Genomic DNA, 10,904 nt, shown 5'->3' with positions numbered 1-10,904 from the left:
TGTTCATGTGATTTTATGTATCAATATAATTGATCATTTAACACAATTTGAACGAAAACTTCAGGTTTGTTTTTTATTGCAATAATATACAGGTCAATTTAAAACCTGTTCACGTTTGGTATATTTATATCAGGTAATTCTTCTCAGTTTCTGAGGCAGCAAAGTGTTTGTAGGTTTGTTTCCAAGCATCAAAGCTTGCCCCGTAATTAAATAGGTATTTTATTCTTTTTATGACCAATACTTGTTAGTTATTTAAGTGGGGAAGTTTAAGTGCTGGGTGGATTCTTTGTATTTCTTTGTTAGTGGTCAGTCGATGAGCGACACCTGAGCCTGCGGTTGGAGTGGAACAATAATTTTTGTAACTCTGTAAAAGCTATTGTTCTGTTACCTGCAGGCTATATGAAACAGCTTCTTTTCACTCGTGCATTGTCAATCAAACTGTTCAATGTCAATATTTTCTGATGTGCAATAATGTAGATTTAATGATTTGATTATATTTAGCTTTTTAACAGTTTAATAATATTTTATGAGCCTTCATTGTTTTGTTTGCACTGATGCTTCTTGATATTGAAAATTAGACTTTGTTCAACTTATTTTTACATGTTTGAAGTAAATCAAGACATATAAAATGTAACACAAGGGTTGTCACTGTCTATTCATATTGATCAAAATTAATCCCAATAATTTATGATTGTTTGATTATAATTGTCAAATCTGTTCAAGATAAGCATATTGTTTGTTTTCACAGGTGGCAGAATGGTACGTCATTTTGCCGCCACATAGAGTGGTAAGGCGGCATTATCTTATTTATTTTGGTGAAGGAAGGAATCGTGTAAGAAAGAAAGCATTGGAGCACATTTAGAGAATTTGAGCAAATCATATCATTTTTGCCACTTAGATACTGCCGTTTTTTTTTCATTTTACATTACATTTAATTTAACTCACGCTTTTATCCAAAGCGACTTACAATAAGTGTATTCAACCAAAGTTACTTTCCAAAGTGCTGTAACTAAGTGCCATTTAAGTGCTACTAAAGTGCTACTACCGTGCTACTTTCACTCAGTTAGGAGCCTTCCGAAGCAAAAAGGACTTTTCAACTGCTGCCGTGTGTCGGTCCAGCTATTGATGCGCTCGTCCTTGTTGGCACGGCTGCCGTTTAATAATGTTTCCTCAATACATTTTAACACATTCACACATGCTGACTGATTAATGATTACTGACTGGTGGTTTTGTTTAGTTCATGTTATTCATTAAATAAATGTGGTCATTTATTACTTTTCATTTGTCTGGTCTCCCATTAATGTTGCAGCTTCCGAGCCGGGCTGTAACACAAGCTATAGTTACATAATTTATACCTGGAATTAAACACACATACTAGTGAAAAGCTCCATGGCAAAAACAATGCAAAACAGGAGCATTTTGCCATGGCAGTTAGCAGCAAATTCCTTTTTTTTTTTTAAGAATAGTGCCATTTAGGCAAAGATACAGATGATTCTCATGGAGAGTGATATATAGCAAAAACTAGAAATGATCACTCAAGGTCATCAGAGTTCAGACACAATTGTCTCAATGTCTGAAAAAAAACCTTGGGCAATACTCATTTATTCAAACATTCATGCTTTAGTCTTTGAATGTATAATTGGGTGAGATTGTTGCCCAGATTATGTGTTTATTACAATAGTAGCTGTGCCTCAATGGCCTCTTATGATGTAATATTTGCTTTATTGTTATATCTTACTATCTCCCACAAGTTGTTTCCTCTTCTTTACAAATTCTCATAGACATTGCTGTGCCAAGGGTTGAACATTTCCGCGTAGGAAAAAGATGTCGCACCCGAAGACAAACACACACAATTACATCTTTTTTTTTTTACAGAAAACGTTCTACAGTGCTGCCACTCCTCTTAGATCTCACAAAGTCATGCTTCAGCATGTTATTCATGGTTATAAGACATTAATCCATTTAAGAAACTCAGATATAATATGTGTTATGATATTTGTGTACAGCTTGTGTGAAACATGTATACTCTGTAAAACCTCTGACTTGTAGTTAGACCTCCGTTTCAACCACGGGGAAGGAGCTCTATCCAGGGGAATGCCAATTTAGTGGAAATGTATTTCTCCACAACTGTTGAACATGTTTCTACAAGTAATAACAACAATTCACATTATTCAATCTAATCAATAGCTCTTTATTCTGCATTGGCAAAATATGGCATACCAACTGTGTCTGTACTGGTTGGTAAAAATAGATAAGACATAAAACACAGGCATCAATGATTTTAAAGTGCAAAAGTGACTGTCCGGTGTGAGCAGGGTGGGGTCGTGGGGGTGGGGGTGATGGAGGAAACCACTCTAGGGAAAAATCTGTTCCTCAGCCGGGTTTTAATGGTCCTGAAGCGTCTTCCTGATGGCAGTGAAACAAACAGAGAGTGGCCAGGGTGTGTGGTGTCTTTGTATATGTTGCTGGCTTTCTTCTGGAGGTGGCCAGCATACACAGTGTCCAGGTCTGTGTATAAGGAGATTAGCTCCAACAATCCTCTGTGCAGTTCTGACAACCCGGGCCAGGTAATTCCTATTCTCTGCTATGTAGCTTGAAAACCACACAGTAAAGCACTGACAGAGGATGCTTTCTATGACACTTCTGTAGAAGTTCACCAGACGCTTTAGGGGCAGGCCGGCTTGTTTCAGTTTCCTCAAGAAGAAGAGCCTCTGCTGGGCCTTCTTCACCAGGTGTGATGTATTCAAGGATCAAGTGAGGTCCTTGGAAATGTGAAGACCCAGGAATTTGATGCTTTCCACCCTCTCTACCTCCTCCCCATTTTTGTAGAGTGAAGAGGGTGTGGTCTTCCTGGATCTCCTGAAGTCCACAATGACCTCCTTGGTCTTGGTGGTGTTCAGGACCAGGTTGTTGTCTGAGCACCACTTGGCCAGATGTAGGACCTTCTGTCTGTAGTGTGCATCATCGTTGTTGGAGATGAGTCCACTACAGCGGTGTCATCGGCAAACAGCATTGGTGTATAAAGTACCCAAAAGCCATACTTGAGTAAAAGTAAAGATGCCCGACTGGAAAATGACCTTCAATTTTGGGATGTGTCAACCCTAATGTCTTTCAGACAGCTGTAAACATCCGTAAACACAGTCGTCCCACGTGAAACAAAGTGGAGCGTACCATTTCTGCCAAGGGCGATACAATATATAATATCGTATCACGTTTCTCTTCTAAAGCTCGACATGTGCCTTTAGTTAAACATATGCCGGTTTAAAACTTGTATTCTGATGAAAACACGTCATTCTTAAATCACAAACCTTCTGTCTGTATTCGCCTGGACCGTAATCGACCCTGTGTATAAAATGGTTTCGACCATTTGTTCTCAGCGTCAGTTGGGGTAACTAAAGACCTTTAAACAGGGAGACGAGCCTCACAAAACGACAACGGATCTTCTCTTTAGAGTTGAGCTATTTTGGGTATCAGTCTCTTTTCCGGAGACTTGAATGAGGTAAAGGTCGGATTTTGTTCAGCTCATTTTACACTAGCTTAATTGAAATTGTCACTCACTGGGCTTGTTTTTGTTTTGCAACTTTACGTTCATTTTGGCTGTGAGTTTGGCTTCGCTGTGGAGCGGCAACTTGCGTACAGTCGTCGAAGGTTCAAGCTAACAATAGCTGACGTTACTTTAAAAAAAAATGACCAGTGTTATGCGTTACGTTTTAGGTGGCTGTTGTGTTACAGAAAGCGTCGTGTCGTATAACAAAGACTGTCGTTAAACCCTGCTCTCATGGAGCCTCGACAGGAGTGACGAGCTCGTCGGTTATCTCCGTATGTCGTAACGCACTTCGCCTGACTGCAGTTTTTGACGTTAGCATGGACATGTGTTAAACTATGTTACATTTGCATGACGTTCTTGTTGTTGTCCTTTGCTCGAATCACGTGTGCCCACTTCTTACGTGTGTGGATATTATTATTGTTTTTTTCCACTTGCAAAGCGACGCGACCATAGATTTTGAGAGACAGGGAGCTGCAGCCAATAGCGAGAGACCCCGTGCAGTTAGCCCCGCCTCTCTGTTGACATTATACTGCAGGCGATTCTAGGTCCCAGAAGACTGTCTTTGTTTCTGCAGAGGTGACTAACATGATGTAGATTATTTGTATCTCGTTTTGCGTTTATCCAAAACACCTCGGCATGTGACGTGAATATTGACAGATATATTACCAGCACATTGCATTCCACTGCTGTATCTTACAGTCTACACAATGAACCGACCAGTCAAAAACATTTGAATTGTTTATTAAAAAAATATGTTAACTCACATGTCCATACATATGGCAAATGTTTAGGTGTTATCTTTATGTTATTGCATACTGCAATGCACCTAGTCTTTAGAATACTTTAAGAGGATTTCTTATAACGAAGCAGCAGATGCCCTAATCCGTAATCACTTTTCTGGACTGCGTTGCTCCCATCACTCTAAATAATCTCTGAAAATTGGCCTGCTGCGTTGCTGTGGCCGAGCTGTCAAGTCTATCAGATGATGTAATGAATGAGCTGCGAGTACAGCAGGGGTACATAGAAGTCACACGTCCACCCTCACCCTTTGAGCTATCTTTAAACCAAATGAGCAGCAAGGGAGTGTGCATTCATTTTTGGCAGCAGATAACTGAGGCTGGTAACAAGAAGGAACACCCAAGGGTCATCCTGCCAGCACAGATACTATTAGAAAAAGCCTTCTAAATAAAGTAAGGGTGTTACAGTAATCCAGATGCATTTTATTGTTGCTTTTTCTGGCAAAGTATGTGTAGTGAGAACCTAAACACAACTTCTACGGTAGTTACATTTCATTTAATTTTCTGAATTCACTCGGTTTGTATTTAGCTCGTTTATTAAATGTTTGTTTGGAAGATGCATTGTTTGACTAGGGAAACGTGTAACAGGATCGTTTCGTCAATTGAGAAGCTCTCTATTGTCCCATGTTGCCCTGGTGACCCAAATTGTCAACATTATCCAAAGTCAGGACACACAGAAAAGATCCAATTTCAACAGTTAGGTTTAAACAAATCGGCATGTTCGAGGAAAAATAGACAAGGTGTAATCTCCTAATAAGCTTTTGTTTGAACCTAGGAATGGATTATATTGTCTAATGTTGCCTTTGACACACGATGTATCTGGGATCAGCCTATTTGTATAAAAATAAGTTCTTTTGTTTGTGTCCTGACTTTGGATAATAATGTCCACCTCAGTGGCGGTTAACCAACATTTATTTTCCAAAGAATTACATCAGAAAAACATCAGTTGAGTTTAATAGGATGTTGATATTTACTTAAATAGTTTTCTTCTTCTCAGTAAAGTCATTTTGTTAAAACAAAAATATATATTTTTTTAAAGGCAAAGTCATGCTAAACTTTCCATTTCAATTCTCTAAAACTCTTAACAGGTTCAGAAAGAGAAATCCAGTTTCCTTCTGCTTAACTTATAGCTGACGAGCTAAAGGTTGTAACCAACTTCTCAGGTGCAGCCAAGACCCAAGATGCCTCTAAACGATGAGCGACCCGCCTCCACATCCAGCGGTGAGGAACAAGGCAGCGACGTGGAGTCGTCCTCGGAGCGCTGCGATAGCATGACGTCGACCAGCGACGCAGACTGTTCCCGTGAAAGCTTCACTAGCGACTGCTCCAGCAAACCTTGCACGCCCTCCTGTGAGTTTTCCACCTCAGCGTGTTTATATCAGACGTCTGACTTTCTGTTTTTTGTTTCCGTGTCCATGATTTTCTCAGTTACAGTCCTCAATCATAGGAATTACCAACCTCACCGATGTCATCATACAATTTCAACGGTTGATTTTACACCCGCTTTTTTTGTTTGTTTCAGCTCTCTCATTAATATATTTTCAAAGCGTGTTCAATATTTGGTTCCCACAGCAAGCCCACCCAAAACTTTAACCCTGGATGAAGTCATGGAGTCCACCAGAGACCTGTCCAACCTCAGCATTGCCCACGAGATCATTGTGAACCGCGACTTCCACCTGGAACCAGACACCCTACCTCAGGACAGGTATACTACAAACAGCATCTTTCATAACCCGATCAAGTTTTGGGGATTATTAGTACATTGAAACACCAGTTGGCCATGTAAGGGCTGTACAAAAAATATTAACGTAAGTGCCCGTGAGTTGGATAACTCAAGCTTTAATTCCAAATGTCAAGTGGTCCATCTCAAATAATTTAAACTTGCTGCTGCCTTGCAGTATTCAGACTCTACACCAGAGATTTATCCTAAAATCTGGAATCAATCTGCAATACAACAAAAGAAGGGATTTTAGATTTTTATATTTCTCTTTAGATGTTATAGGTTGTTGAGTACTGTGTGCACTATCGCTACCAAAGATCTTTCAGATTCCAAACTCAGCTAAACTAAATCTTCCATTTCTTTTTTTTTTTGTAGTTTATGGAAGATAGTTAGAGATAATGTCCACAAGGCATTCTGGGACATCCTGCAGTCCGAGCTGAACGACGACCCGCCTGAGTATGGGGAAGCCATCAGATTATTGGAGGAGATCAGAGAGGTCAGCAAGCACTCTGTGAGGTCACTGCTTCACTAGATCTGCAGGAATTACTTAATCTCTCCCATTCCCAGAGTCCTTTTTTGTATTTACTTCTCTTCATCGCCATCATTTTCTTCGTAACTGGTGGAAAACCTGGAACAAATTAAGCAACATCACTGATTAATTGAGTTATAAATAATGCCACCTACCGTTTTCCTATTTGGACAGATTTTACTGTCATTCCTGAATCCGGGCGCCAATCGGATGCGGACTCAGATCACGGAGGTGCTGAACATGGACCTGATTCGTCAGCAGGCTGACAACGATGCTGTCGATATCCAGGGGCTCGCCTCTTACATCATCACCACTATGGGCAAGATGTGTGCTCCAGTTAGGGATGAGGATATCAAGAAGCTGCGCGAAAGCCCAGATAATGTAGTGACACTGTTTAGGTACGTACAGAAATGGGATTGTACGACTTTACAAACATTTGTTTTGATTGTATTGCCTGTCTGAGAGAATAATCTTAGTGAGTTAAATACTTACACTATTTTATAAGAAGCAAGTGAATCCCGGTGGCTCTTCTTTACACCCTAGGGAGATCTTCCGTGTGCTGGACCTGATGAAGGCTGACGTAGTCAACTTTCAAATCTATAATCTGAGGCCTGTGCTGCAGAGGCAGGGTGTTGAATATGAGAGGGCAACGTTTCAGAACATCCTGGATAAAACCCCCAGTGAGTGAACAAGGACAGAGTTTACCCTAAAGCTTTTAATTACTTATATATTTTATTGTTTCTGTAGCCAGGTAGTACCAAAATGTGTATTCTCGTCAAAAAAATAGCATTAAGAACAAACTCCTTGATCGGTATTACTGTGATAAACCTCTTCAGGTGCTTTGGACCACACCACCTTGTGGATCAAGTCAGCAATTGAGGAGCTGTCGAACTCCATCACCAAAGAACCGACTGATGGTCACGGGAAAGGACAGCAACTGATGCCCGGACCCTTTCAGGTCCTCAACGCTGCCTTCCTCCACATCCTTACATGGGACTACGAGAAGGGCCCACTGCCGGAGGTGAGTGTGTCTTGAATTTGTTTTTGTAACTGAGAGGAGAGTCTATTACCTCTTTGTATCTCTTGTGTTTAATTTTTAATTATTCATTGTTGGAAGCAGTGAGTCCTAACATGCGTTAGTGAGGTAACCAAATAGTGAGCTTCAGAAATGCTGCTGGGAGGTGGATTTTAGACCGAGCCAAGCTAGCCGTTTTCCTCCGAAGACAAAAATTTCCCGAAATGTGAAACTATCCCTGAATCTCTTCCTGTGCAGACCTGGATGACCGATGAGACGCGTCTGCGGGAGATTCAAGGGCAGCTCCAGCAGATTCAGGCGGTGAACGAGGTGCTGCTCATTATCTACAGCACCGTAGGAGGAGCCATCCAGGGTCTGCCCGCCTTGTCTGACCGCCTGAAGAGGATGATCAGTGTGTTGCTGGACGGGATGCACAGCCCGTCAGTTCACTTTTAAACATTTTTTTGACCCATCTTTTAAGGTATGGTCCTGGTGTTTTGGAGTGGGTTTGTATGAGGTACTTATCCATGGACGGTTTATTAACTAACATAGATGGCGCTCTGCACACTCACAGCTTGGAGAAACTTGCAGAAGTATCAGCACGAGACCAACGCAATGAGACCTGGACGGGGGGTTGGATGTATTTTTAGACACCTAAAAAAAGGCTCACTTGAAAAAAACAAAAGCAATGTCAGTGTACCCTAAATTTAGAATATTTTCCAGCTGGTAACTGAACTGAAAGTTAAACTTATCCACATTGCTGTTGTGGGTCTGGGGGTTTGAAGAGAGAAAAATATAAATGCCACTTCAGGACCCTGTCTGAAAACAGCTGACTGACTGCAAGATGAAGCGGGGGGGGAGGGGGAGATACCCCACGGCAACCCCACTTTGAAACACCAGAACTATCCCTCCGCATCCACAATCTGCATTCAAACACGCCTCTGATCGTCACAGGTTCACTCTCCTCTCCTATCTGCAGGGCCTTTAACCTAGAAGACGCGCTGGAGAGCGCGAGCGCTCAGGTCTGCTGTGAGCTCAACAAGTCTTTGACGGAGAGGAGCTACCCCGCCCTGAGCCCGGCGCTGCAGGCCACCCTCACGGGCCAGATCCGCAGCATCACCCAGAAGGACAATCCCATCCGCACTCTCGTTGGTGAGACAGCGTGGGGCCGGAGGGTTTCTTTTTGTACCTCAAACATTGACATTTTCTAACCTTTCTCTTACTTGTTTTGTTTCTGTGCAGAGGATCGAGTGCAGCAGTTCTTTATAGCGCTCATCTGTGATCCTAAACCCCAGGGCAAACTTGAACAGGTGCCAGCCGGTTTGACCGCCATCAAGCCGGAACTAGCATCGGTGGGAGCAAAGTTCATCTCCCTAGTTAACTACAACAAGGTTGTCTACGGACCTTTCTACGCGGATATCATCAAGAAGCAGATGTTCAGGAGCAGTCCACCAGCAGCAAACCCTCCGCAGGACACCAGCCAGGACTCTGTCACCTCCAATTAAAAACCAAAGTCTGTCTTGTGTAGTCTAATGCTGCGTTCACACCACACGCGTATCGCTCGTGTCATTTCACTCGCTCGACAATAATGCTGCGTTCACACCAAAGGCGTCGCGAATGTTACTCGCTCCTGAAGGAGGTGAGGGGGGGGGCGGGGCGTGGCTTATCTCCGGAAAAACAGTTACCATTTCTGCAAATGTTTCTGCAAACTCGTGCTATTTGCGCCGTTTCATTCTGTGCATTGACTTTGCATTTAATCTACTCGCATGTTAAATTTGCAAGGCGTTTGGTGTGAACGCAGCAGAAGGAGTCTTTTTGCTACGACCCGTAGCTAACGCTGACAAGGCGCTACAACAGCGAGGCAGTGCAACTGCTTCGCTCAAGCCAGTGTAGTCCAATAGTTGGATTTACCTTAATTGTATTGCAAATGTCGTTTTTTTCTCTCGCTGCGTTGAGCAGTGAAGGTACCATGCAGGAGACATTTCATGTGACCTGCATCCTTTGTGATGAATGCTCTAAAAGATGCTTCCCTGTGGATATCTTCCAGCCTCAAACCCAGAAGACCAGTGTTACAGCGATCCATTTCTGAACCTCGTGGTGATCCCTACGAGGGGAATTTGTCTGTAGTCAGACTTTTATTGTAGAGTCCAGGGGGGGAAAGCTCAAAACCACAGGATGTCCACAATAAGCTTTATATAGTCAAGAGGAAAACGCTGTTATATTTAGAAAAGTAGCACATGAGATTCCTTATGAAGAACAAATTATTTATCACTGATTAATTCTAAGGTAACTATGTATATAGTATAACTACCGTTAACTATGACCACCTTTTGAACAAATCAATGCAAAGCACAAAATGGCCCTTTTCCCACAGAATTCATCATTTTGATTGTTCTCTCTTTTTGCTTCTTTATCATCCAGATAACTTAACTTTCTGCATTCTTGCATTCTGCATTTTTGTATCCACGTGTTTAACGTCTGCATGAGTAGCTTTGTGTTATAAGTATATTTATGAGTCATTTGTTGTCAAATATGTATGTTCTATACTTTTACTTATTTTTTGCTAGTGGAATACTTGTTATATATACTTAGTTGCCATGTTTGTTCCATGTTGAGGTGCTGTAGTCGTTACAGTATTGCTGTGTTGGCAGTTAGAACCTGTGGGGAAATGAGAGGGGCTGAACTCAAAAGTGAATTTGTCCAAAAATGTCCATTGGTCCTCATAATGCACAAAAGGTTTATATACTATATGGGAAGTTGTTTTCTTCTGTGTCAGTTAATATAATATAACTTTTAAAAGAAAATTGACCACGTCTTAATTTGTTTGAGGACAGATATGAAGTGCTCCGACAAAATGATTGTGAGTGTGCTGCTAAAACATGATATCTAAGCCTGTTTTTATCAGAAAGCCTCAAGGAAAACCTAAAGTGCTGAGGAGCTGCAGACTTGAGCTGGAAAATATCCTCTCAAATCAATAACACAATTAATTACCTCCTCCCCCTTTTGAAGTGATTAAGGACACAATATTAATTATCTGTCCTCACACTGGATCTGCAAATATCAAGCATCCCCAATCAGAAATGTAAATATTATATGAAAGCAGTCCAAAAAATCAGACAAATGATTCATTTGATATCATGTATGTATCATATACATATAATATTTCATGTGGAGAAGAAAAAGCAGCAAGTAATCTCAAAAAATGACTTAATCTTTTGACAAATCGATGAGTTGACAGATCAACCAGACAACAGCGAAGCTTTTGGGTTGTTTCAAACTCACTAAATGAACAGGTT

At 41.4% G+C, this 10,904-nt stretch overlaps 1 protein-coding gene across 1 annotated transcript; it reads left to right on the top strand.

Moving 5' to 3' along the window:
- Nucleotides 1-3,384: 3,384 nt before the first annotated feature.
- tcp11l2 (t-complex 11, testis-specific-like 2) lies at nt 3,385-9,128 on the top strand. Its single transcript, XM_068587119.1, has 10 exons — nt 3,385-3,499; nt 5,508-5,694; nt 5,917-6,049; nt 6,440-6,560; nt 6,768-6,991; nt 7,137-7,273; nt 7,430-7,614; nt 7,867-8,048; nt 8,588-8,760; nt 8,851-9,128. The coding sequence occupies exons 2-10, from the start codon at nt 5,526-5,528 to the stop codon at nt 9,111-9,113; spliced, it is 1,587 nt and encodes a 528-aa protein (XP_068443220.1). The 5' UTR covers nt 3,385-3,499; nt 5,508-5,525; the 3' UTR covers nt 9,114-9,128.
- Nucleotides 9,129-10,904: the final 1,776 nt, after the last annotated feature.

The sequence above is a fragment of the Clinocottus analis genome, unplaced genomic scaffold (genome assembly GCF_023055335.1).
Source record: "Clinocottus analis isolate CAN_PGR_092001 unplaced genomic scaffold, fCliAna1.0.p SCAF_20, whole genome shotgun sequence".
NCBI classification, from domain to species: Eukaryota; Metazoa; Chordata; class Actinopteri; order Perciformes; family Cottidae; genus Clinocottus; species Clinocottus analis.
This window is presented reverse-complemented; position numbering and strand designations above follow the sequence as displayed.

Coding starts and splice junctions, on each gene's coding strand:
- tcp11l2 (XM_068587119.1), top strand. CDS start 5,526: ATGCCTCTAAACGATGAGCGACCCGCCTCCACATCCAGCGGTGAGGAA. Junction 6,561..6,767: donor TATTGGAGGAGATCAGAGAG/GTCAGCAAGCAC, acceptor CTATTTGGACAG/ATTTTACTGTCATTCCTGAA. Junction 7,274..7,429: donor CATCCTGGATAAAACCCCCA/GTGAGTGAACAA, acceptor AAACCTCTTCAG/GTGCTTTGGACCACACCACC.